Consider the following 26,044-nt stretch of genomic DNA (forward strand, 5'->3'; position numbering starts at 1 on the left):
CCCCAAAATACCCATCCTAATACACCCACCCCAATGTTCTCCTGCTTCACCTTCCCGATGTACTCACCCTTATGAGCTCACCCCAGATTTTTGCCTGACATAAGCACCCCAATACACAGTGCACCTACCCCGATGGCCTCACCCCAGTGGAGATGCCCCAAAGTGCCCACCCTTATACCCACCTTGATGCACCACCACCCTGCTATACCCATCTTGATGTGCTCACCATGATGTGCTCACAATGATGTGCTCACCCAAAATGCTCATCCCCATACACACCCCAAAGCACCCACCCCACCTTGAAGGCCTCACCCCAGTGGAGACACCCCAAGGTGCCCACTCTCATACCCACCTTGACACAGTCACCACCCCACTATTCTCATCCTGATGTGTTTGTGCTCACCATAATGTGCTCACCCCAATCTACCCACCCTGCGTACCCCAAAATGCTCATCCCCAAAGCACCCATGCCAGCCCACCCACCCCATCTTGGTGGCCTCACCCCAGTGGAGATACCCCAAAGTGCCCACCCTTATACCCACCTTGACACAGTCACCACCCCACTATTCTCATCCTGATGTACTCACCGTGATATGCTCACCCCGATATACCCACCCAAAATGCTCATCCCCATACACATACAAAAGCACCCATCCCAGCCCACCCACCCCACCTTGATGGCCTCACCCAAGTGGAGATACCCCAAAGTACCCACCCTCATACCCACCTTGACGCAGTCACCCACTATTCTCATCCTGATGTACTCTCCTTGATGTGCTCATCCCATTATACCCACCCTGTGTACCCCAAAATGCCCATCCCCAAACACCCTAAAGCGCCCACCCCAGCCCACCCACCCCACATTGATGGCCTCACCGCAGTGGAGATACCCCAAAGTGCCCACCCTTATACCTGCTATACTCATCCTGATGTACTCACCATGATGTGCTCACCCCAATAAACCCACCCTGTGTACCCCAAAATGCCCATCCCCATACACACCCCAAAGCACCCACCCCACCAGGCTCCCTCAAACCCCCATTGTTCCCCGCAGCTGCGCCCCCGGTTACACGGGTGACCCCACGGTGCGGGGCCAGGGCTGTGTCCCCGCGGGGCCGCCCCCGGCGCTGGCCGTGCGCGTTCACCCCCAGCGCACGGCGGTGCCGCAGGGCAGCGCTGTCACCCTGCGCTGCCACGCCGCCGGGGACCCGCCGCTCTACTACCACTGGGTGCGAGAGGACGGGCGGCCCCTGCCCGAGGGCGCCCAGAGCCGCCACCAAGGTACTGGGTGGCTCCGGGGGTGGGGGGACATCGGGGTGTCCCCAAGGTGTGAGGTGTCACCTGTGTGTCCCTCCAGGTGAGGAGCTGCACTTCCCCAGCATCCAGCCCTCTGAAGCCGGCGTCTACGTCTGCTCCTGCCGCAACCTCCGGCACAGCAATGCCAGCCGCGCCGAGGTCATTGTCACCGGTAGGTCGTTGTCACCGAGAGGGGGGGACATGCACGGAGGGGAGGCAGGAGTGGGGCTCACCTCTCTGTATGGGCGCAGAGACCCCCGACAAGCCCATCACCGTCACCGTGGAGGAGAAGCGGGTGCAGCGGGTGCAGCCTGGCGCCGATGTCACCTTCGTCTGCACCGCCAAGAGCAAGGTGAGGGGAAGGGGGCACAGCATGGCAGGGGGGCTGCAGGGCACCCCTGGGTGTGTGCAGGGATATTCAGGGTGTGGAGACACCCCTGGGTGTCCACCTGGTCCTACAGAGCAAAAGGACACCCAAGAATGTACTCATGGGGACATCCAGAGCACAGGAACCGCTATGCCCATATGGGTCCCTCAAGCCCTCTTGGGTCCTTATGTAGCTCCATTGGATATCGTCTTCCCTTTGCCCATCCCATCCCGTTATCCCATCCTCTTACCCCATCCCATTATCCCATCCCATTCCATCCCATCCCATCCTTTCCCTTTTGCCCATCCCATCCCATCCCATCCCATCCCATCCCATCCCATCCCATCCCATCCTCTTCCCTTTGCCTATCCCATCCCATTATCCCATCCCAGGTGCCACCTGTCCCACAGCTGGGCATGTGCCCTGCCATGTGCCCATCCCAGCAGCCTCAGACCTCCCCATCTTTGCCCCCCAGTCTCCTGCCTACACCCTGGTGTGGACTCGGCAGAACCACGGCACGCTGCCGGCGGGAGCCGTGGACTTCAACGGGATCCTGACGCTGCGCAACGTGCGGCCCCAGGACGCTGGGGTCTACGTCTGCACCGGCTCCAACATGCTGGACATGGACCAGGGCACCGCCACGCTCTACGTGCAGGGTGAGCCCCCACACTGTGCCTCACCCCGTGCCCGTGGGGTGGTGGGCAGCACCAGGGTGATGGGTGCACACAGTGCCAAGGCAAGGTGTGGTGGTTGCACTTGACCCCCAGGTGCTGGGTTTGATGGGCACGCTTGCTGTTTGGAGGTTGATGCCCAGATGCCAGGGTGATGGACACAGTCAATGCCTGGATACCAGGCTGATGGGTTTGCTTGGTGCCCAGTCCTTCAGGTGATGGGCACACTCACCACCCTGGCTCTGTGGTGATGGTACCCAGATGCTGGGGTGATGGGGACATTGAATGCCCAGACACTGGAGTGGCGGGCACACTTGGCACCCAGACACTGGGGCAATGGGCAGGTTTGGTGCCTAGATGCCAATGTGATGGGTAGGTTTGGTGCCTGCACGCCAGGATGGTGGGCAGGTTTGGTGCCTGGACTCCAGGGTGATGGTCACACTCCCCTGAGACCCACTCCCTCCTGCAGCTGCCTCAAAGACTCAGATGTTCTATGGACCCGTTGAGTTCATGGAGGGGCACAGACCGGGTAAGTCACCAGGGGACAGTTCCTGGGGGTCCGCATGCTCCCTCACCCACTGCATGCCAGGGCTCCACGTGCACCCTGCTGCTGGCTGTGCCACGCCGCCCCGCTTCCAACCGCCTGGGGACAGCACTGGGGAGCCTGGCCAGCCCTAAGCCCCCAACCCGGGTCTCACCGCAGCTGGCACCGCCAGCGCTCCCACCGCCACCGTGGAGCCAGCCCAGCTGAGTGTGGCACCGGGGCAGCCGGCCGAGTTCCGCTGCGTGGGCACCGGCAGCCCCCAGCCCAGCCTTGAGTGGCTCGGTAGGTGCCCGCTGGGGACGGGGGGACACCGGGAGCGGGTGGGGGGACACAGCGAGCAGGGGTGATGGCAGGCCGTGTCCCTGCAGGTGCGCTGCCACCACAGGCCGTGGTTCAGGGCGGGACGCTGCGGTTCCCCGCGGTGGAACCCGCCAATGCCGGGCAGTACGAGTGCCGGGCACGGAGCAGCGCCGGGCAGCACACGGCACGAGCCTTCCTCCACGTGCAAGGTGAGTGGCATCACCATCGTCCCTTTTATCCCCATTATCTTCATCATCAGTCACCCCACTGTCCCCATCATCCCTGTCATCTCTGTCATCCTTGTCACCCCATTGTCCCCATCACCCCCATCCCCATCACTTCCATCATCTCCATTACCCCAATCATTCCCATCACTGCTGTCATATACATCACCCCTGTTGTCCCCATTGGCCCTGTCACCCCTCTTGCTCTCATCATCACCCACCATCTGTATCATCCCCATCATCCCCATTGTCCATCTACATTGTCTCCATGGCGTGCATCATTCCTGTCATCCTCATCATCCCCATAACCCTCATCTCCCATTGTCCATCCCCACCATCCCATCATCTCATCACCCCATCATGACCACCATTGTCTGTGTCACCTCCCATTCACACCCTTCATTGTCCCCACCATCCCTGTCGCTCTCATTGTCCCCACTGTTCTCTTCTTCCCTTTCATCCCCCATTGTCCCCTCATCTCCATCATCCCCCATCATCCCCCATCATCCCCATCATCCCTCATCATTCCATTGTTCCCATCACCCTCATCATCTTCATCATCTCCATCATCTGTGTTCACCCTATTGTCCCCATTGCCCCCAACACCCCCATCACTCCCATAGTCTCTGTCATCACCATGATTCCACTGTTCCCATCACCCTTATCGTCCTCATCATCTCCACCATCTCCATCACTCTCATTGTCCCCCATCACCTCCATCATCCCCCGGTGCCCTTCACCCTCATCGTCTGCATCACTCATGTCACCCCCATTGTCCCCATCCCGCCACTGCCCCCAGCACCTCCCTGATCCCCCTCCCCACAGGAGCAGGCACCCCACAGGTGCAGGTGAGCCCGGAGCGGACGGAGGTGCAGGAGGGCTCCACAGTGCGGCTCTACTGCCGGGTCTCGGGGACCCCCACTGCCACCATCACCTGGGAGAAGCAGGGGGGCACTCTGCCGCCGCAGGTGAGCAGGGTGCTGCCACCCGTGGGTGCTCCAGGGGGTGTGGCTGCACCACAGGTGCCACTGACACCCACCCTCGTGCCACAGTCCCGCGCTGAGCACGGTGACATCGCCACGCTCGTCATCCCTGCTGTGACACCGGCTGATGGTGGCATCTACCTCTGCGTGGGCACCAGCGCTGCTGGCACGGCCCATGCTGCTATTGAGGTGGCTGTGGTGCCAGGTGAGGAGGGTGAGGGACACCAATGGTGTTTGGGGATGGTTTTTGGGGGCTACAACCCACCTTTGTTGCCCCTTTTGCTCCCCACAGGGGCGGCACCGCCTGTCCGCATCGAGTCCTCGTCCCCATCCGTCACCGAGGGGCAAACCCTGGACCTGGACTGTGTGGTGGCAGGACCCAGCTCTGCCACCGTGTCGTGGTACAAGCGTGGCGGCTCCCTGCCCGCTGGCCACCAGGTAGGGCACAGCAGGGTGGGCAGCACCCCAAACACTGCCCTGTCCCCTGCTGTGTGACACCAAAGCGTGATGTCGCCAACTGCAGGTTTCAGGGTCCCGGCTCCGTGTCCCCCACGTCACTGCAGCTGATTCAGGGGAGTATGTGTGCCGGGCCAGCTTGGGGACCGCTGTCCGGGAGGCATCTGTCATTGTCACTGTCGTGGCTGCATCAGGCGCATCCTATGGTGAGACTGGGCTCAGCAGCACTGCAGGGAGCAGCTGGTTCCCAACAGATGGTCACAGCTCTGTCCTCCCCTGCAGGACCACCTGCTTCAGGTGTCCCTGTCCGGATCGAGGCATCCTCATCCACCGTGGCTGAGGGACAGACCCTGGACCTCAACTGCATCGTGGCCGGGCAGGGACAGGCCACTGTCACCTGGTACAAGCGCGGGGGGTCCCTCCCAGCCAAGCACCAGGTAGGGGAAACAGAGGGTGATGATGTGACGGGTGGCTGGGGTTGATGCAAGCTGTGTGCAAGCCCAGGTGTCTCTGGTGACCCCTGTGTCACCTCCCCACAGGTGTCTGGCTCCCGGCTGCGGCTGCTGCAGGTGACAGCGGCCGACTCGGGCGAGTACGTGTGCCGGGTGACCAGCGGGGCCACCAGCAAGGAGAGCGCGGTCATGGTGACCATCCAGCCCAGCAGTGCCAGCGCCTACTGTGAGTGGGGACAGGGGGTGGCAGTGCCAGCAGGAAGTCCTCATGTGTCACAGCACTGAGCCATGGCTCAGGTGCCCATACTGGTGAGGTCCTCATTGGTGTCACCTTCCTGTCTCCAGCCCCAGCCCCGGGCAACACGACTCCACTGCGCATCGACTCTCCATCCTCTGCCGTGGTCGAGGGACAGACTCTGGACCTCAACTGTGTCATTGCCAGCCCTGCACAGGCCACTGTCACCTGGTACAAGCGTGGGGGAACCCTCCCAGCCAAGCACCAGGTAGGGGACACGGAAAGGGGATGTCACCAAAGGGGGTGGATGCAGTTGACCAACAGCTCTGGGCAAGCCGAGGTGGCCCATCCAATTCCTGTTGGTCCATGCAAGGCCAGCTGGCCCTGAGCAAGCCTAGGTGACCTGTGCGAATGCAGATGGTCCTATGGAAGCCCAGATGGCCACTATAAGGCCAAGTGACCCCATACAAGACCAGGAAACCCCATGCAAGTCCTGGTGGTCCATGAAAAGTTAGGTGACCTATGGAAGCCCATGTAACTCATGCAAGTCCAAGTAGCCCATGAAAGGTTAGGTGTCCCCATTCAAGCCCTAGTGGTCTCATTCAAGCCCACATGGCCCTATGGAAGCCCAAGTGTCCCCTGTGACCCCCATGTCCCCTCCCCACAGGTGTCTGGCTCCCGGCTGCGGCTGCTGCAGGTGACAGCGGCTGACTCGGGCGAGTACGTGTGCCGGGTGACCACTGGGGCCACCAGCAAGGAAACCTCCATCATGGTGACCATCCAGCCCAGCAGTGCCAGTGCCTACTGTGAGTGGGGACAGGGAGCACGAGAGGTTACCCACGTGAGTGTGACACCGCTCCCAGTGTCCCTGGGAGGGTCACACACATGGTGGTGGTCACAATCTCTAACCCACCTCCTGTCCCCAGCCCCAGGCAGCACGACCCCACTGCGCATTGAGTCGTCATCCCTGTCATCCCCTGTGACTGAGGGACAGACCCTGGACCTCAACTGTGTCATTGCCAGCCCTGCACAGGCCACTGTCACCTGGTACAAGCGCGGGGGAACCCTCCCAGCCAAGCACCAGGTAGGGGACATGGCAAGGGGATGTCACCAAGTGGGGAAGATAGGGATGACATACAGCTCTGGGCAAGACCAAGTGGCCCATCCAAGTCCTGGGGACCCCATCCAAGTCCTGATGATCCCATGCAAGGTTGGCTGGTCCTGGGCAGGCCCAGACGGCCCCGTGACTATGGTAGCCTGAGTGACCCCATGAAAGACCAAGTGATGCCAAGGAAGCCCAAATGACCCCATATAAGCCCAGGTGGCCCGTGCAAGCCCAAAGTGGCCCTGTGCAATCCCAGATGACCCCTTGCCAGAGCTGATGGCCCCTGTGTCCCCTCCCCACAGGTGTCTGGCTCCCGGCTGCGGCTGCTGCAGGTGACAGCAGCTGACTCGGGTGAGTACGTGTGCCGGGTGACCAGTGGGACGGCCACCAAGGAGATCTCCATCATGGTGACCATCCAGCCTAGCAGTGCCAGCACCTACCGTGAGTGGGGACAGGAGGAGGTGACTGAGGACTGGGGGGCAGTGCTGCAGTCCTTGAGGTGACCCTGCTGTCTCTGTGTCCAGCTGTTGGTGTCACCCCTCCGGTGCGCATCGAGTCCTCGTCCTCCTCCGTGGCTGAGGGACAGACCCTGGACCTCAACTGCATCGTGGCCGGGCAGGGACAGGCCACTGTCACCTGGTACAAGCGCGGGGGAGCTCTCCCAGCCAAGCACCAGGTAGGGGACGCTGAGGAGCATTTTGGGGTGGAAAAGGGATTTTTGGTGGTGTTGAGGGGTTGATGTGCCCGTTCTCATGTGTGTCACCCCTCCAGGTGTCGGGCACCCGCCTGCGCATCCCCCAGGTGACAGCAGCTGATTCAGGGGAGTACGTGTGCCGGGTGACATCAGGCAGTGCCACACATGAGACATCCCTCATTGTCACCATCCAGACTGGAGCTGGCTCCTCTTATGGTACTGGGATGGGTGAGGGGTGACATAGGGACATGGTGAGAACACTGTGGTGACCCTATGGACCCCACTGCCACCCCCAGCTGTTGGTGTCACACCACCAGTGAGGATCGAGACCTCCTCTGCTGCTGTCACCGAGGGACAGACGCTGGACCTCAACTGCATGGTGGCAGGACAAGGTCACCCCCAAGTCACCTGGTACCGGCGTGGGGGGGCTCTGCCTCCAAACAGCCAGGTGGGACATGGGGGAGGTGGCTTTGCCCTGCAGGCCACAACCCTGCATCAGGTGCTGATGTGTCTCCAACTTGTCACGTCCCCAGGTGACAGGGACCCGCCTGCGCCTTGCCCAAGTGGCAGTGGCTGATTCAGGGGAGTATGTGTGCCGCGTGACCCTGGGGAGCGTCACCCAGGAGGCATCTGTCATTGTCACCGTGCCCAGCAGTGCCAACAGCTATTACAGTGAGTGTGAGAGAGGGCAGCGCTTGGGGACAGTCAGGTGTCACCTTGGTGATGAACATTCCCTTTCCCTGTCCTCCCCCAGCCTCTGGCATCTCCCAGCCCCTCCGCATCGAGTCCTTGTCCTCGGCCATCGCCGAGGGACAGACCCTGGACCTCAACTGCGTGGTGGCAGGGTCTGGCCCCACCACCGTGACGTGGTACAAGCGTGGTGGCTCCCTGCCTGTTGGCCACCAGGTAGGTGGCAGGGGAGGGTCACTCTGAATTTGTCCCATCTCCTGCTCTACGGTGCTGACTTGTCCCCTAACCGTTCCCTCCAGGTGTCAGGCACTCGCCTGCGCATCCCCCAGGTGACAGCAGCCGACTCAGGGGAGTACGTGTGCCGGGTGACATCGGGTGGCATCACGCAGGAGACATCCCTCATTGTCACCATCGATGACGGAGACAACCCATCCCACTGTGAGTGCCACCCTCCTGGGGACAGGGTCCCACTGGTGTCAGGGACCACTGGGGCCATTCACCCTCAACCCTGCCCGTGCAGCCACCGGCATCACGCCACCCATCCGCATCGAGTCCTCGGCGTCCTCTGTCACCGAGGGACAGACTCTGGACCTGGACTGCATGGTGGCCGGCCAGGGACAGGCCACCATCACCTGGTACAAGCGTGGTGGGGCCCTGCCAGCCAAGCACCAGGTGGGTGGGGACACTGGTGGGGTGGGGGATGCTGGTTGCTGCGCGTTGCTGGGTGATGCCACCACCTTCTGCTATGATGTCCCCAGATCTCGGGGTCCCGGCTGCGGCTGTCCCAGCTCTCGGTGGCCGATTCAGGAGAGTACGTGTGCCGGGCTGACACGGGCAGTGTCTTCCGTGAGGCCAGTGTCTCTGTCACTGTCACCTCCCGTGACAGCTCCAGCTACCGTGAGTGCAGCCACAGGGTGAGGGAGGATGCAGAGGGGAGATGGGTGATGTGAGTGACCTCGTGGCCTCTCTGTGCCTTTGTCCCCCACAGGTTTGCAGAGCCCCATCATCTCCATCGACCCTCACAGCATGGCGGTGGCACCAGGTGAAGATGCCACCTTCAAGTGCCGCGTTCACGATGGCGCCCGGCCTGTCAACATCACCTGGCGTATGGGGCCTGGCCAACACCTCCAAGGTATGGCGGTCCCCAGGGTGGCCCTGGCGTGGTCCCCAGGGTGGCCCTGGTGCTGATGGCTCCTCCTTGCCCAGACAATGTGAAGATCAGTGCCAATGGCTCGGTCATCTCCATCAGCGGTGCCCATGTGGGCAACCAGGGCGCCTACCACTGCGTGGCCTCCAACCGCTTCGGCGTCACCAGCAGCGTCGTCAACCTCGTGGTGCAAGGTATGAGGTGGCCAGGGTGGCCCTGTCCCTTTCTCCATGTGCTCCAGGTGTCCTCAGAGCACATGTGTCCCCATCCCCATGTCCTCCTTGTGCCCTCAGGGTGGTCTCCCTGTTACCATGCTGGTGTCCTCCATGTCATCCATGGTGTCCCTGTCCCCATCTCCTTTCCATGCTTCAGGTGCTCCTGGAGTGGTGGTGCCCATGTCCCCATGCTGGTGTCCTTCTAGGAGCCCCAGGAGTTGTGATGTCCCCATCCCCATGCAGGTGTCCTCCATGGGCTTTGGAAGCTCCTGAGATGTTGTGTCCCCATCCCCACACTCGTGCTCATGTCCTCCTATGCTCCCAATGCTCCCAGGGTGATGGGTGCCCCTATGGCCAGGCTCCTTCCAGCTGCCCTTCATGGTGGTGTCCCAGTCCCCACCCCAATGCCCTCCTCCTTCTCCAGGTGCCCCCACGGTGTCAGTGATGCCACCAGGCCCCGTGACAGTGAAGGAAGGCAAATCCCTGAGCCTGGAGTGCCTGGGCCGGGGCGAGCCACGGCCGCTGGTGCGCTGGAGCCGGCTGGGCTCCCGGCAGAAGGTGGAGCACCAGACGCTGCTGCACATGGACAGCCAGGCCATCCTGCAGGTGAGGGGGCACAGTGAGGCACTGTCTTGGTTTGGAGTCTGCTAAGGAAGGCAGGAGCCTCCCCTGAAATGGAGAATGTAAACCCTCCCCACCCCTCTGAATTGCTATAACTTCAATTAAGGGGCTCTCAGGCAAAAAATATGGGAGCAGGAAATAACAGTTTTTTAATAGGGAAAGGAAAAAAAAATAAAGGATAAAATAAACAATGCAGTAAACCAAAACAACACTGACAGAGTCAGAACCCAACCTGACACCCTGTGGGTCAGGGTGTTGGTGGCAGTCCCATTGGAAATGTGGCTGCAGCCCTCCTGCAGTGTCAGGGGTGGTTCTGCTGGAGCAAGGGGGTCCTGTAGAGAAGGATGTATTCTTCCTCTGAAAATCCAGTGGAAGAAGAGGCAGCTGCTGTTCCTCTGGGGAATCCTGTGGAGAAAGCTGTGCTGGTGTCTCAAAAACCTGGATTATATCTGGGTTGCAATGCTTGGCTCCTCCCTCTGGGCGGAGCATCTCCCAATGGGATGTTATAGTTCTTATCAGTCATGCAGTGACATTCAAGAGCTGTTATCAGCAATGTCCCCTCCAGGGGGAGGTGTGATTGTGGTCACTCAAAGAGAGAGATAAAGCAAACTGCCCACTTGACAAAGATAATCTGCCATACAGATGGTAATAGAAAACAACTTGCATTGCAATCTTCAACAGGCACCCAGGAGTGCCTGGTGCTCACCCCTACCCTGTTTCCCCCAGCTCTCACCAGCCAAGCCGGAGCACGCCGGCACCTACGTGTGCACAGCGCACAGTGCCCTGGGCTCAGCACAGGCACGGGTGGATGTCAGTGTGGAGTCAGCAGAGCGGCACCCCGGGGCCCCCGAGGTCACCGTGCCATCCGCCGTCACCGTGGTGGCCGGGGAGACCGCCACGCTGGTCTGCATTGCCAGAGGTATGGGGAGCCTGGAGGGAAATGTACAGACATCCCTGGAGAGGGGATGTTCTGAGCAGTACCTGGCACCACGGTGATGGGCACGGTGTGGTCGTAGGTGACCCAGCGCCTCGGATCGAGTGGTCGAAGCTGCGGGCACCCCTGCCCTGGCAGCACCGCGTGGTGAATGGCAGCCTGGTCATCCCTCGTGCTGCACAGCAGGACTCGGGCCAGTACATCTGCAATGCCAGCAGCCCCCTCGGCTCCACCGAAGCCTTCGTCACTCTCGATGTGATGAGTAAGAAGGGGACAGTCAGGGGTTGGGGTGCTCCTGGGCTCCTGCTGCCACCTCCGCTGTGGCCATCACCTGTCCTTCCCCAGCTTGTGGCCACCTCCGTCACCACCTTCACCCTTACATCCAGCCCTTCCTCGTGGGACCACGCTGCTCCATTGCAGCACTCATCCTTCTCCTCCTCTCAAGTTCCTCTCAAGCTCCGTCACCAACCCTTCCCATGGGTGTGTCCACCTGCCTGTCCTATCCGTGTGCATGTCCCTCTCCACTTCTGCACTCTCATCCATCCATCTATCCATTCATCATGGATCCATCCATGGCTCATCCAAGCTCAAACCCATCTCTCTATCTTTGTTCATATCTCTTCTTCTGTCTTTTCCTCATGGATCCGTCTCATTCATCCCAGCACACACCCATCTCTCTGTCTCCTTACTCTAACATCCTTCCTTGTGGACTCACCCATCAGTCATCCATCACAGCTCATGTCCATCTCTCTATCTCTGCTCACACCTTTCCATCTATCTTTTTCTTGTGGATTCATCAATCCCAGCACACACCCATCTCCCCACATCCTTTCTTTTCCATCCATTTTTTCCTCGTGAATTCACCCATCCCTCATCTGTCATAGCTCACATCCATCTCTCCATCTCCTCTCACACCCTCCATCCATCCCTTCCTGGTGGACTCATCCGTTGCACACCCACTCCAGCTGACATTCCTCTCTCTGTTTCCTCTCACACCCCTCCATGCATCTCATCCTTGTGCATCCACCCATCTCTCATTCATCTTAGTGCGTGCCATCTCTCCATCTCCTCTCACACCCTTCCATCCATCCCTTCCTAGTGCATCATCCATCCCAGCACATGCCCAACTCACCATCTGCTCTCAAACTCTGCCAATCACTGACCCATCCACCCACATACCTGCCTCTTCCTTGTGGATTCATCCATCATTCAACCATCCCAGCTCACATCCATCTCCTGACTCTTCTACACATCTCTTCTTTGTGCATGCATCCATGTGATCCATCCCAGCATACACTAATTTCTCAATCTCCCCTCAAATTTATCCATCCTTCCTGGTGCATTCATCCATCATTCAATCCTTCCATCTCACATCCAACTCTGCATTTCCTGACTCCTGCATCCATCTTTTCCTTGTGTATCATCTATCTCATCCATCTCAACACACACCCAACTTGCCATCTCCTCTCAAACTCTCGAATCATCCATCCATCCATCCATCCATGAATTCCATCCATGGTTTCCATCCATCCATCCATCCATCCATCCATCCATCCATCCATCCATCCATCCATCCATCCCTTCCTTCCTGCTGATTTCATCCATCACTCCTGCCGATCCCACCCATCCATATCTCTGTCTCCTCTCACTCCTCTATCCACCCATTCCTCATGAATCCATCCAGCTCTCATCCACCCCAACACACGCCCACCTCCACACCCCCTACACCCCTCACCACCACCCTCCTTGCACCCTTCCACCATGGCTGACATCTCCCCTCATCCTGCAGCACCTCCATATGCCACCATCCTCCCGGAGGACGCGGTGGTGCGGGCCGGTGACGCGGTGCAGGTGCAGTGCCTGGCCCATGGCACGCCCCCACTACACTACACCTGGGACAAGGTGAATGGCAGCCTCTCAGCACGCGTGGCCCACCGTGCCGGCCTCCTCCGCCTCAGCCCCGCCGCCCCTGCCGATGCCGGCACCTACCGCTGCCTCGTCACCAACCACGTCGGCACCGCCGAGGCCTTCGCCCGCCTGGCTGTTCATGGTGAGCCCATCCCAGCCTGGGTACTGGTTGTGCTCCACATTGGGTGCTGGCAATTGCTGATGGGTGCCCTTGGAGCTCTGCATCCTGCCCAGGTGATCCCAGTGCTCTCCGGTACCGCCGGGGCTCCACATACCCCTGGGTGCTGCCGTTGGGTCTGCATCCCACCCCAGTTATCCTGGTGTTGCTGGGTACCACTGGGATTCTGCACCCCACAGTGCTGCTGGGTACCACAGGGGCTCTGCATCCCTTCCAGGTGATGCTGGTGAAGGTGGGGACATTGCTGGTGGTCCCTTGGTGGTGCGAGTGACACCAGGGAGCCTCGTCAAGGGGGTGGGTGGCACTGCGGAATTCGCCTGCTCTGTCTCCGGGGACCCCCGTGCCCATGTGGAGTGGCTGAAGGAAGATGGGGAGCTGCCCCCCACCCACAGTGTGCGGGATGGAGTGTTGAGGTAAGGAACATGGGATAGGGAGGTGGGGCCCCCTCGCTGATCCCTCGTGGGGTCCCTCACCCTGGTTGTGTCCCCGCAGGATGCCGGAGCTAGCGCCGGGGGCGCAGGGCGTGTACGTGTGCCGGGCCAGTGGCCCAGGCGGGCAGGCAGAGGACAGGGCCACCCTCACTGTCCAGGGTAGGAGCATCACCCCAGCACCAGGGGACACGTCTACCCCCTGATCTGCCCCACACCACCAAGGGCACCCCAGGACCCCCATGTCCCCCCACTGAGGGGCAACCCAGCACCTTCCATCTCTCTACACACACACAGGCACCCTGATAGCCCCCAATGCCCAGGGTGACCTGAAATCTCTCCTCAAGTCTACAGGCACCCCAGTACTCCCACCCTTCCCCATGCCTGTGGACACCCCGACACAATCAGTCTCCCTCCACACCCAGGTACACCCCAGTGCCCCTTATCTCTTCCCACAGCCATGACCACCCTGGTACTCCCCAAGTCTCACATTCTTACAAGGACTCCCAACACCTCTGACCTCTCCCCATTCCCACAGCCACCCCAATTGTCCCACATCCCCTCAGGAACCCCTTTTCTCCCTATCTCCCACTCTGTTGCCAGACTGCAATGCTTCCCTGTGACGGAGGTTCACCCCAAATCCCCACTGTCCCCCAAGCTCTCCCCAGGGCCCTGATCAACATCCGGACCGCGGTGCAGACGGTGCTGGCAGGGACAACAGTGGAGCTGGAGTGCCTGGGCCTGGGGGAGCCCCGTCCCCACGTCACCTGGAGCAAAGTGGGGGGCCGCATCCGCCCCGGGGTGCTGATCCGTGCCGGCACCCTCACCATGGAGCAGGTGGAGCGGGCGGATGCGGGGCAGTACCGCTGCACCGCCACCAACGCCGTGGGCACCGTCCAGTCCCACGTCATCCTCCACGTGCAAGGTGAGCACAGGGACGCAGAGGTGGGGACACACAGCGTGTCCCTGCAGGTTGGTGACTCCTCTGTGTGTCCCCAGCCGCTCCTCAAATCGCCGGGCAGCCGGAGGTGAAGGAGGTGTCCCTTGGATCAGCAGCTGTTTTGCCGTGCTTGGCATCTGGCTTCCCAGTGCCGGAGATCACCTGGAGCAAGGTACGGTGGAGGGGTGGAGGGTGGGCCTGGCAGGGGTTGTGGGGGCTGTTTGGGGGTGCTGAACCCCTCTGTTGTGCCACAGCTGGATGGGGAGCTGCCAGCGGGTGCCAGGGTGCAGGGGAACGTGCTGACGCTGCCGGCCGTGCGCCCCGAGGACGCCGGTGTCTACACCTGTGTGGCTGCCAACCACCGCGGCCAGCAGACAGCCTACTACGTGTTGAAGGTCCAAGGTGAGGACAGAGGGATGGATGGATGTTGGATGATGGATGGATGGATGGATGGATGGATGGATGGATGGATGGATGGATGATGGATGGATGGATGGATGTTGGATGATGGATGGATGGATGGATGGATGGATGGATGGATGGATGGATGGATGGATGGGGGCAGGGGTGGTGTGCCCCGTCCCTCCTTACCCTCCCATTCCTGCAGAACACGTGGTCCCCTATTTTGGGCAGTCGCCCCGCTCCTTCCTCCCCCTGCCCACCATCAAGGACGCCTACAAGAGGTTTGAGATCCTCATCACCTTCCGACCTGATGCTGCTGATGGTGAGCCTGTGTGCCCCAAGTGTCCTCTGTGTCCTCCTTCATGTCCCCTCCATCATTTCCCCTTCCCTTCCCTGCCTTCATCCTCCCCTCCTCTCATGCTCCACTTGCCCTCCTTATCTCCCATTCTCCATTCATCTGAGAGCCTCCAGTTTATGGCGGATTTCTGCTCCATTCTGGGAGGATTTCGGGGTCCCCTAGGATGTGTCCCCCATCTCAGGATGGGGACTGTCCCATCTGACCCCCTGCCACCCCTCAGGTCTTCTCCTGTACAATGGGCAGCGGAAAAAACAGCGGCGCCGACTTCATCTCCTTCGGGTTGGTGGGTGGACGCCCCGAATTCAGGTGAGACCTATGAGAGGGTGTAGGGGAGAGGTGGGAGATGGGTGCCAGCACATGCCCACACCCCTTGTACCCTCATAAAACCAGGTTTGATGCTGGTTCGGGCATGGCCACCATCCGGCACCCCACGGCGCTGCGGCTGGGCGAGTACCACACAGTGCGGCTGCTCCGCAACCTCACCTGGGGCTCGCTGGGCCTGGACGGGCACCCGGCTGTCAACGGCACCTCCCAGGTACCACTTTGGGCGGTGGGGAGGGGGTCAGGGGGCTGGAGCTGGTGCCCACCCTCGTGTGCCTGCAGGGGAAGTTCCAAGGGCTGGATCTGAACGAGGAGCTGTACCTGGGCGGGTACCCCGACATCGGCGCTGTGGCAAAGACGGGGCTCAGCCGGGGTTTCATGGGTGAGTGAGGGGTTTTGGGGGGCACCAGGCTGAGGGGGGTGCTGGGCATCATGTGACAGTTCTGCCCATCTCCACCGCCCCACAGGCTGCGTGCGCCAGCTCCGCATCCAAGGCGAAGATGTGGCCTTTGGGGACATGGACCTGCAGGCACACGGTGTCACCAATTGTCCCACCTGCCAGGACCGGCCGTGCCAGGTGAGTTTGGAGGGGAGGAGGTGATGCCCACCCATCCCTGCCCATGCTGACACCCGTGTCACCCCTCACCCAGAACGGCGGCGTGTGCCAGGACGACGAGAGCGGCACCTACGTCTGCCGATGTCCCCACGGCTTCACTGGCAGCAACTGCGAGTACTCACAGGCCTTGCACTGTCACCCGGGTAGGTGACGCCACTCCCTCCACGGGGACATCATCCCAGGTCCCTTCAGGATGGGTGCTCATGGCTTCTCACCCCACAGAGGCGTGTGGGCCTGATGCCACCTGCGTCAACAGGCCGGACGGGCAGGGCTACACCTGCCGGTGCCACCTGGGCAAGACTGGAGAGAGGTGCACCGAGGGTGAGCGACACAGGGACACTGCTGGCACCATCCTGGGACATGGGGACATGGTGGGGACCACCCAGGGAAATGAGGACATGGCTAGGACCACCTTGGTGAAGTGGCTGTGGGATTGGGGACCACTCCAGGGAGATGGGGACATGGCTGGGACTGCCCTGATGACATGGGGATGGCATGGGGCTGGGTACCACCTTGGGGACACTGGCAAGAGGTAAGGACCAGCCAGGAAAATGGGCACCATGGGGATGGAGGCTGGGGTCCCATCCTGGGGATGTAGGTTGGGTCTCACCATGGGGTTGGACGTTGGGTGACACTGTGGGGTTGGAGGTTGGGGATAGAGGCTGGGGATGGATGGATGGATGGATGGATGAATGGATGGATGAATGGATGGATGGATGGATGGATGGATGGATGGATGGATGGATGGTGGATGGATGGATGGATGGATGGTGGATGGATGGTGGATGGATGGATGGATGGATGGATGGATGGATGGATGGATGGATGGATGGATGGATGTTGTCCCACCCTGGGGATGAAGGCTGTGGATGAGTGTTGCTCTGAAGATGGGGCTGGAGGTCTCACCCTGGGGATGGTGAGGTCCTACACTGGGCACTGACTGGGATGTGCAGGTGAGGTGGTGAACGTGCCATCGTTCGATGAGGAGGGAGCCTTCGTCTCGTACCCGCCCCTCACCAACGTGCACCACGAGCTGCGGCTGGAGGTTGAGTTCCTGCCCCTGGCTCCCGATGGGCTCCTGCTCTTCAGCGCTGGCAAAGCCGCCCCTGTCGAGGACTACGTGGCCTTGGCCATGATCGGTGGCCACCTCGAGTTCCGCTACGAGCTGGGCTCAGGTGGGTGGCACGGGGCAGGGGACACTGGGGACAGGTGGCACCGGGGACTGTGGGAGTGAGGGGGTGATGTGAACGTGTTCACAGGGGTCTTAGGATGAGGGAAGAGATGAGGATCTGACTCCATGTTTCACAAGGCTGATTTATTATTTTATGATATATATTGTATTAAAACTATACTAAAATAATAGAAGAAAGGATTTCATCAGCAGGCAGCTAAGAATAGAAAAAGAATTAATAACAAAGGCTTGTGGCTTGGACAGAAAGTCCAAGCCAGCTGACTGTGATTGGCCATTAATTAGAAACAATCATGAGACCGATCACAGATGCACCTGTTGCATTCCACAGCAGCAGATAACCATTGTTTACATTTTGTTGCTGAGGCCTCTCAGCTTCTGAGGAGGAAAAAATCCTAAGGAAAGGATTTTTCATAAAACGTGTCTGTGACAGGGTGACACAGCATTACCAGGGTTCACTGGCATGAAAGAAGTCCCTGAGCCACAGCAGGGTCCCCTGGCACCATTGGGGTCCCCAAATGTCACTGGGGCCCTTGGGAGTCATTCTGGTCCCCAAGCATCACCCAGGGCACATCTCAGGTCCGTGAGTATCCCTTGTCACCCCCCATAACACTACCCCCTGTCCCCACAGGCCCGGCCGTGCTGCGGAGCACAGAGCCGGTGGCCCTGGGCCAGTGGCACTGGGTGACAGCTGAGCGGATCCACAAGGACGGGACACTGGTGGTGGACGATGCCGCCCCGGTGAAACGCTCCTCGCCCGGCAAGAGCCAGGGGCTCAACCTGCGCAGCCCCCTGTACCTGGGGGGCACCGAGCCCCCCCTGCGCCCCCCCACCAACGCCTCCTTCCGCGGCTGCATCGGAGAGGTGAGACCCCCTTGTGTCCCCTCGGAGGGCAGGGGAACCCTCAGGTGGGGAGGGGATTCCCCCATACTGGGGACATGGTGGAAAGGGAGGTGACCCCCACTGATGTCCCCTTGTTGGTGGGATGACCCCTCTTGGTGTCTCATGGGGAAGATGACCCCGTTGGCGGTGTCCCCTTGGTTGGGAGGTGACCCCATTGGAGAGGCGACTTCCCTTCACATCCCCTTGTTGGAGTTCCCTCACCGGCTTGGTGACGTCTCTCCTTGGTGTCCCCTTGGTTGGAAGTGGCTGGGTGACGGTGCCATTGGTGTCCCCTGTTGATGTCCCCTCATTGGAGTGGTGCCCCTCACTGGTGTCCCCGTTGGTGTCCCGGTCGGGCAGTGCCGCCGGCGGCAGGGCGGTGACAGTGATGGTGGCGGTGTCCCCGCGGTGTCCCCGCAGGTGTCGGTCAGCGGGAAGCGCCTGGAGCTGCGGGAGCGGTTCCTGCGCAGCCGGGGGGTGCGGCCCTGCGGCCACCGCGCCCCGTGCCGGCCGGGGAGCCGCGGTGAGAGCGGGGACACGGGGCTGGGCTGGGGGCGTTTGCACGTGGGTGTGCATTGCTGCGTGTGCATTACTGCATGTGCGTGCTGCACGTGTGTGTGCGTGCGCTGCATGTGCATTACTGTGTGAGCTGTGTGTGCATTACTGCATGTGTGTGCTGTGTGTGCATTACTGCGTGTGTGCATTACTGCATGTGTGTATGTGTCTGTGCAGTGTGTGTGCATTACTGCACATGTGTGTGTTGCACGTGTGTGTGCTGCACATGTGTGTATGTATGTGTTCAGTGTGTGTGCATTACTATGTGTGTGTGTGTGCACAGTGTGTGCATTACTGCGTGTGTGTTCTGCACGTGTGTATGTATGTGTGCAGTGTGTGCATTACTCTGTGTGTATGTGTGTGTGTGCATTACTGCATGTGTGTGCGTGTGTACGCTGTGTGTGTGTGCAGTGCGTGTGCATTACCGCGTGTGTGCTGCACATGTGTGTATGTATGTGTGCAGCGCGTGTGCATTACTGCGTGTGCATTACTGCATGTGTGTGCTGCACATGTGTGTATGCGTGTGTGCACTGCATCTGCATTACTGCATGTGTGTATGCGTGTGTGCAGTGTGTGTGTACTGCATGTGCATTTGTATGTGTGCACATGCACTGCACCTGTGTGTGTGTGCGCTGTGTGTACATTTTGTGTGTGTGCACAGTTCACACCTGCTCACTGCACACACCTGGGCCATGTGCACATGCACATTTCACACTGCTCACTGCACACTCCTGTGCATTTGCACACACTCAGTTCACACCTGTTCACTGCACACACCTGTGCCATGTGTGTGCACACTCAGTTCGCACTGTTCAGTGCACACACCTGTGCCCGGCGTGCCCCACGGGCCGTGCCCATGTGTGCCGTGCACACTGACCTGTCACCTGCAGTGACCGTGTCCTGCTGTCCCCAGGCCCGCGCTGCGAGGATGAGGAGGAGGAGGAGGCCGAAGGCTGTCACCCGTCCCGGCCCTGCCTGCACGGTGGCTCCTGTGTCCATGGCTCCTGCCACTGCCCCCCGGGACACAGCGGGGCCCGCTGCCAGCACCGTGAGGGGATAGCACAGGGACATGGGGGGACAACTTGGGGACACCTGGGGACACAGGGAGCATGCAGGGACACTGCCAGCACAGCGAGGGGGAACACATGGAGGGGCATGGGGGGACACCTGGGGACTCTTGAAGACACAGTGGGACATCTCAGGTCACTGGAGGACATGGGGGTGACAAAGGAAAGACATGGGGACACCCAGAGACACAAGGGACACAAGGGACACACACACTTGGGGAATGCTTGGAAATATCTGGGGACGCTTGGAGATGGTTTGGGACATGTGGGGAAACTTGGGGACAGGGGAAGACATCTGGGGACATGAAGGAGGTCACTTAGGGACATACATGGGGACACATGACAACATTTGGAAACACCTGGGGACATGGGGGGGACACCTGGGGATACCTGGAGACCCTTGGGGATTGACTGGGGACACAGAGGGACACCTGGGCACATGGCAGGGACACACGCTTGGGGAGTACCTGGGAATAAGTGAAGCCACCTGGGGACATGGGGGACACCTGGGGACACTGTTGAGGATATACACTTGGGGGATACTTGGGGATGCCTGGAACAACTGGAGACACATGGGGACGTGTTGGGGGGACACTTGGGGACACCAAGGTGATTCATGTCCCCCCTTTACCCCTTTTTCTCCCGCAGGCTCGGCGCTGGCAGAGCTGGAGCAGGACTGGCAGGAGGGCAGCGGGGGTGGCGGTGGGTCCCTGCACCCATTTCCCCTTTTTCCCCCCAAAATGCAGGTGGGACCCCCTTCCTCCCATCCCCCTGACCCCCCATCTCCCCGCAGACGCCCCCGGACAGTTCAGCGCCGCATTCCAGGACGGCTCCTACCTGGCCCTCCCTGGGCACCTCTTCCCCCGTGGGTGAGTGACACAGGACACCCCGAGTGGGTGCTGCACCCCCCCCTCATAGCACCCCCATTTTTGGGGTGCTGCGCTCCTCCCCACGGCACCACCCCCATTTTGGGTGCTGCCCCCCATCACCTCCTCCCCTTGCAGCCCCCCCGAGGCTCCCGAGACCATCGAGCTGGAGCTGCGGACGCGCAGCGCCCAGGGGCTGCTGCTGTGGCACGGCGTGGTGAGACAGGGGACAGGGGGACAGGGGGCACAACCTGTGGGACCCCTCGGGCTGGGGGTCCGTGTGCCCCCTGCTCACCCCCCTCTGTGCCCACAGGAGCCCGGTGAGGGCGGAAAAGCCAAAGATTTCCTTGGCCTAGGGCTGAAGGATGGGCACCTGGTGTTCAGGTGAGGGGGGACCATGGGGTGACGTGTGGCACCCCTGAGCCCACGGGGTGCCCCCCGAGGTGCCCTGCACACTGACACCCTGCACACTGACACCGTGCCACCCACAGCTACCAGCTGGGCAGCGGCGAGGCCACCATCACCTCTGAAGACCCCGTCAATGACGGCGAGTGGCACCGGGTTACGGTGACAAGGTGGGCAGGGGTCTGGGTGTGGCACGGGGTGGGGCAGGGGGTGCAGGTGCTGACGGTGACAAGAAGGTGGGCAGGGTCTGGGTGTGGCACGGGGTGGGGCAGGGGGTGCAGGTGCTGACGGTGCCCCGCAGGGAGGGCCGGCGTGGGCAGCTCCAGGTGGATGGAGAGGAGCCGGTGAGCGGGGAATCACCCGGATCCAACGTCATGGCCAACACCGAGGGCAGCATCTACGTGGGTACGTGGGACTGGGGACACGGGGGGACATGGGGTGACATGGGTTGGGGCACAAATGGACACGGGGTGGGTGTGGGATGGACGTGGGATGGACATGGGGTGGATATGGGGTAGATGGGGTGAGGCGTGGGGTGGGACAGGGGATGGACATGGGGTGGGACACAGGATGGACATGAAGTGGGATATGGCATGAACACAGAATGGGACATGGGATAGACATGGGGTTGGACACGGGATGGGCATGGGGTGGGACACAGATACAGGGTGGGACACAGGATGGACACAGAATGGGACACAGGATGGACGTGGGGTGGGACACAGATACGGGGTGGATATGGCATGGACATGGAGTGGGACATGGGATGGACATGCGAGGGGACACAGAAACAAGGTGGGATGTGGCATGGACACAGAATGGGACATGGGATGGGCATGGGGTGGGACAGGGGCTGGACATGGGGTGGGACACAAATACAGGGTGGGACACAGGATGGACATGGGGTGGGACACAGATACGGGGTAGATGTGGCATGGGCATGGGGTGGGACACGGGAGGGACATGGAGTGGGACATGGGAAAGACGTGGGGTGGGACATGGATACAGGGTGGGATATGGGACACAGAATGGGACATGGTATGGACATGGGATGGGACATGGGATGGATGTGGGATAGATGGGGTGAGGCATGGGGTGGCACAGGGGATGGACATGCGATGACACTTGGGATAAGACACCAGTGGAACATGAGATGGGACACGGACTGGACACGGGGTGGAGCAGAGGATAGGGGGCAGGGAGAGGCTCAGGATGGGACACCTGGGTGGTGGCACATGGGGTGGGGACACCTGGCGGGACACAGGACAGACCTGGGCAGGTGTCCCGGGCCGGAGGGGGGCGGGCCCAGCCGTGCCTTCACCCATCGCCTCCTGTACCCCGCAGGCGGCGCCCCCGACCCCCGCGCCCTGACCGGCGGCAAGTTCAGCTCCGGCATCTCGGGCTGCGTGCGGGGACTGGCGCTGGAGTCCGCCGGCATCCCCCGACACCCCATCGACCTCCGGCACGGCGCCCTGGGGGGCTCCCCCGTGCCCCCCTGCCCCTCCTAACCCCCCCGAAACAGGGTTTGGGGGGAATTTGGCCAAGTTTATTCTTTTCCAAAAACAAACCACCAGGAGGAAACGGTGCTTCGCTGCCCCGGGGTGACTCTGGGGGAGGGGGCCGGGACCCCCAATAATGTTTACACCCCCCTTCCACCGGCCCCCCGAAACTGTGCCGGGGCGGCCGGGCCGCCTGGGTGCCCCCCGGGGTGGCGGCGGGGTGGGGGCGCGAGGGACAATCGGGGTGCTGCGGGGACCCCCCCGCGGGGACAGCTATTAAAGGAGAGACAACCAGTGCGGCTGCCGTGTTTGGGGGGGCTGTGGGGGCGGTGTGGGGGTACGGGAGTGATGGGATGGGAGCGTGAGGGGTGGGGATGTAGGGGGGGCTGTAGGGGCGTGGTGTGAGCGGGATGGTTTGGGGGGGCTGTGGGGGTGCAGGAGAGGGGTGCAGTGGGAGGATTTAGGGAGTGCAGGGGTGTACGAGCCCGGGAGGTTCTGGTACAGGGAGGATTACGGTATTGGGGTGCGGTATGGGGTGTGGGATATGGTTTGGGGGTGTGGGAGCTCAGGGGGTCCGGGCTCCTATGGCGTGGGGGGCTGCGGGAGATGACACATGTGCAAAGGGGTCTGGCAGGGGTGCAGGGCTGGGGGGCTCAGAGGGGTCTGGGGGGGTGCAGGGGGCTGGGGAACTCTGGGGGGCTCTGGGGGCGCGGTGCGGGTGGTGGGACCCAGCGCGCCCCGCGTCACAGGCCCCACCCACATGACCACAGGCCCCGCCCACAATGCAGCGAGCTCCGCCCACTGTGCAATAGGCCACGCCCACACCGCATCAGTTTCGCCCCATATCAAGCGAGCCCCGCCCCCTACGTGCACAGGCCACACCCCCTCCGGCTGCGCATGACAGCCACGCCCCCTAGGGCTCAAGCCCCGCCCCTGGCGCACAGGGGCCCGTACCTGGCGCGCCCAAGCCACGCCCCTATGGCGAGGCCCCGCCTCCAGCCCCGCGCGTCGCGGCCCGACACCGTCAGTGCCTCGCGCCGTCACCGCGTCGCGCTCGTGGCGTCAGCGGCCCTGACGGCGGCGGGAGGGGCCGGGCGGGACCGGGCCGGGACCGGGGCGAGGAGCGGGACGAGGAGCGGGACAAGGAGCGCGCCGGGCCGGGGCAGCCCCGGGGCGCCGGCGGGAGCGATGGCGCCGCGGCTGCAGCTGGAGAAGGCGGCGTGGCGCTGGACCGAGACGGTGCCGCCCGAGGCGGTGGCGCAGGAGCACATCGAGGCGGCCTATCGCGTCCGGCTGGAGCCGTGCCAGCGCGGAGCCTGCCGGTACCGCGGGGCCGGGCCGCGCACACAACCCTCCGAGCCCCTGCTCCCTCCCGCCATGAGGCGCGGGGCGGTCCTCAACCCTGCCGGGCTCCCGCGGGGTCGGTGGAGGCTCCCCCGTGTTCTCTTCTGGGGGATCCCATTCCCCGGGCTGGGCCCTCAGCGCCCTGTGTGTCCTTGTGGGGCTCCCTTGGCTGGGGGGTAACTTCTGTCTCTCTGCTCAGACACAGGGGTCCGACCCTCCCCGGGCTGTGGGGAACCCCTCTCCTTCCCTGGCTCCTCTGATGTAGGGGAACTCCCCTGGGGTGGTGGGAGACCCTCATGCCAACCTAGCTCCCAGGCAGATACAGGGCACCACCCTGGTGTTGTGGGGTGGGTTCTTCAGATTTAGGGGAGCTCCTATAGGGTGCTTGCTAGTCCCGCTCCTTGCTTGTCCCTCCCCATTTTTAGGATAACCTTGAGGTTGTAGGGAATCCCTCTTCTTACCTGGCTTCTCAGATGTAAGGAAATATTCCCACCCCAGGGTTGTGGGGACCCCTCTATGCCTGGCTCCCCATTTGTGGGGGATCCCTGTGGGCTGAAGGGAACCCATCTCCTTGCCTGGAGTTGGGGCAAGCCCTGTCCCTGCCTGACTTCCCTGATATAGCAGATCCCCTTGGTCCTGGCATCCCCTTTTTTTACCTAAAAACCCCTCTGGTTCTCCACCTCCTTCCTCACCCATGACCACTGTTTTTGGGGAGGGGGGTTTTCCGTGTCTCATCCCATTCAACATTACGTGCTTCCCCATATCCCCCCCACTGTCACCCTGCCAGCCCTTGGGGGACACGGGGGTGACAGCTGGGGTCTGTAGGAGACACGGGGGTGACAGCTGGCGTCTGTCTCCCCAGGAGGAACTGCCGGGGGAACCCCAACTGCCTGGTGGGCATCGGGGAGCACGCGTGGCTGGGCGAGATCGATGAGAACAGCTTCCACAACATCGACGACCCCAACTGCGAGCGCCGCAAGAAGGTACCCAACCCCGCCATGGGGCCAGGGACACGCTGGGGACAGGGCAGGTGACCTCAGCTGGCTCTTTCTCTGTCCCCCAGAACGCCTTTGTGGGCCTGACCAACCTGGGTGCCACGTGCTACGTCAACACCTTCCTGCAGATGTGGTTCCTGAACCTGGAGCTGCGGCAGGCGCTCTACCTGTGCCCCAGCGCCTGCGGGGACGGCGTGCCCAAGGACGCAGGTGAGTGGCACCTGTGAGGGGTTTGTTCCCACCCTAAAACCCCACCTTGGCGTTAGGCTGGTCAGGTGAATTCATGGGGGAAGCTGTGGCTGTCCCTGCACTGTTGGTTTGGAGCTGTCATCTGGATTTTGGGGATGAACTGACCTTAATCCAGGTGATGTCCTGTGACCGTGTTCACAGGGGTCTGAGGATGAGGGAAGAGATGAGGATCTGACTCCATGTTTCAGAAGGCTTGATTTGTTATTTTATGATATATATTACGTTAAAACTATACTAAAAGAATAGAAGAAAGGATTTCATCAGAAGGCTGGCTAAGAATAGAATAATAAAAAATGATAACAAAAGCTTCTGTCTCAGACAGTCTGAGCCAGCTGACTGTGATTGGCCATTAATTACAAACAACCAACATGAGACCAATCACAGATGCACCTGTTGCATTCCACAGCAGCAGATAATCAATGTTTACATTTTGTTCCTGAGGCCTCTCAGCTTCTGAGGAGGAAAAAATCCTAAGGAAAGGATTTTCCATAAAAGATGTCTACGACAGTGTCCTAGGTCAGAGTGATCTGAGCTGGTTGAAAATGGTTTGGTTTGGTCTTGCTTGCCAAGGCTGGTGGTGGTGCTGGGGGTGGAATGTGTGGGTCAGGGTTGGTCTGTGCTGTGGCAGGGCTGAAATTTGGGCCCCACACAGGATTAAGTCTCCTAGATTTTTCTGCTCTTGGAGATCTGGGTCAGCACAGCCACCTCAGCTCTTTCATGGTGGTTGTAAATGATGTTTCACCTTCTGGGGTAAATAAGAAGCTGGTTTTGGGGTAGTTGGTGCATGCTGTGTAAACCCTTCACTCATAGCTCGTGCTGGGCACTGCAGGATGGAATCTTGGGGTCCCTAAGGTTGGAGAACTCCTCCAAGATTATCAGTCCAACCATTCCCTCAGCACTGCCAAGCC

At 61.0% G+C, this 26,044-nt stretch overlaps 2 protein-coding genes across 3 annotated transcripts in view; both read left to right on the top strand.

Moving 5' to 3' along the window:
• HSPG2 (heparan sulfate proteoglycan 2) overlaps nucleotides 1–22,842 on the top strand; it is a 48,011-nt gene extending 25,169 nt beyond the window's left edge. Inside the window, 55 exon segments of the mRNA XM_059487421.1 lie at nucleotides 1,055–1,281; nucleotides 1,358–1,468; nucleotides 1,548–1,648; nucleotides 2,139–2,319; nucleotides 2,804–2,863; nucleotides 3,038–3,160; nucleotides 3,247–3,387; nucleotides 4,228–4,370; nucleotides 4,455–4,590; nucleotides 4,678–4,823; nucleotides 4,909–5,047; nucleotides 5,124–5,278; nucleotides 5,381–5,519; nucleotides 5,639–5,796; nucleotides 6,196–6,334; nucleotides 6,455–6,612; nucleotides 6,936–7,074; nucleotides 7,158–7,309; nucleotides 7,405–7,543; nucleotides 7,624–7,775; nucleotides 7,861–7,999; nucleotides 8,082–8,233; nucleotides 8,317–8,455; nucleotides 8,538–8,689; nucleotides 8,776–8,914; nucleotides 9,006–9,149; nucleotides 9,224–9,358; nucleotides 9,804–9,985; nucleotides 10,727–10,919; nucleotides 11,017–11,196; nucleotides 12,724–12,984; nucleotides 13,238–13,433; nucleotides 13,513–13,610; nucleotides 14,107–14,373; nucleotides 14,448–14,560; nucleotides 14,643–14,790; nucleotides 14,996–15,112; nucleotides 15,369–15,396; nucleotides 15,398–15,454; nucleotides 15,539–15,683; nucleotides 15,752–15,851; nucleotides 15,937–16,046; nucleotides 16,120–16,228; nucleotides 16,308–16,406; nucleotides 17,039–17,260; nucleotides 17,906–18,138; nucleotides 18,577–18,679; nucleotides 19,625–19,759; nucleotides 20,427–20,480; nucleotides 20,572–20,647; nucleotides 20,783–20,861; nucleotides 20,958–21,028; nucleotides 21,136–21,219; nucleotides 21,351–21,454; nucleotides 22,394–22,842. Coding sequence (XP_059343404.1) covers nucleotides 1,055–1,281; nucleotides 1,358–1,468; nucleotides 1,548–1,648; nucleotides 2,139–2,319; nucleotides 2,804–2,863; nucleotides 3,038–3,160; nucleotides 3,247–3,387; nucleotides 4,228–4,370; nucleotides 4,455–4,590; nucleotides 4,678–4,823; nucleotides 4,909–5,047; nucleotides 5,124–5,278; nucleotides 5,381–5,519; nucleotides 5,639–5,796; nucleotides 6,196–6,334; nucleotides 6,455–6,612; nucleotides 6,936–7,074; nucleotides 7,158–7,309; nucleotides 7,405–7,543; nucleotides 7,624–7,775; nucleotides 7,861–7,999; nucleotides 8,082–8,233; nucleotides 8,317–8,455; nucleotides 8,538–8,689; nucleotides 8,776–8,914; nucleotides 9,006–9,149; nucleotides 9,224–9,358; nucleotides 9,804–9,985; nucleotides 10,727–10,919; nucleotides 11,017–11,196; nucleotides 12,724–12,984; nucleotides 13,238–13,433; nucleotides 13,513–13,610; nucleotides 14,107–14,373; nucleotides 14,448–14,560; nucleotides 14,643–14,790; nucleotides 14,996–15,112; nucleotides 15,369–15,396; nucleotides 15,398–15,454; nucleotides 15,539–15,683; nucleotides 15,752–15,851; nucleotides 15,937–16,046; nucleotides 16,120–16,228; nucleotides 16,308–16,406; nucleotides 17,039–17,260; nucleotides 17,906–18,138; nucleotides 18,577–18,679; nucleotides 19,625–19,759; nucleotides 20,427–20,480; nucleotides 20,572–20,647; nucleotides 20,783–20,861; nucleotides 20,958–21,028; nucleotides 21,136–21,219; nucleotides 21,351–21,454; nucleotides 22,394–22,557 — 7,567 coding nt within the window. The 3' untranslated portion in view covers nucleotides 22,558–22,842.
• An 806-nt stretch (nucleotides 22,843–23,648) lies between these two features.
• Nucleotides 23,649–26,044, top strand: part of USP48 (ubiquitin specific peptidase 48) — a 34,080-nt gene continuing 31,684 nt past the window's right edge. For both annotated transcript variants that reach the window (XM_059487697.1, XM_059487698.1), the window contains exons 1-3: nucleotides 23,649–23,870; nucleotides 24,755–24,875; nucleotides 24,956–25,097. In XM_059487697.1, the coding sequence (XP_059343680.1) occupies nucleotides 23,737–23,870; nucleotides 24,755–24,875; nucleotides 24,956–25,097 (397 nt within the window). In that variant the 5' untranslated portion in view covers nucleotides 23,649–23,736. The remainder of the gene's footprint in view (nucleotides 23,871–24,754; nucleotides 24,876–24,955; nucleotides 25,098–26,044) is intronic.

This window comes from Ammospiza nelsoni, chromosome 22, assembly GCF_027579445.1.
Source record: "Ammospiza nelsoni isolate bAmmNel1 chromosome 22, bAmmNel1.pri, whole genome shotgun sequence".
NCBI lineage: Eukaryota > Metazoa > Chordata > Aves > Passeriformes > Passerellidae > Ammospiza > Ammospiza nelsoni.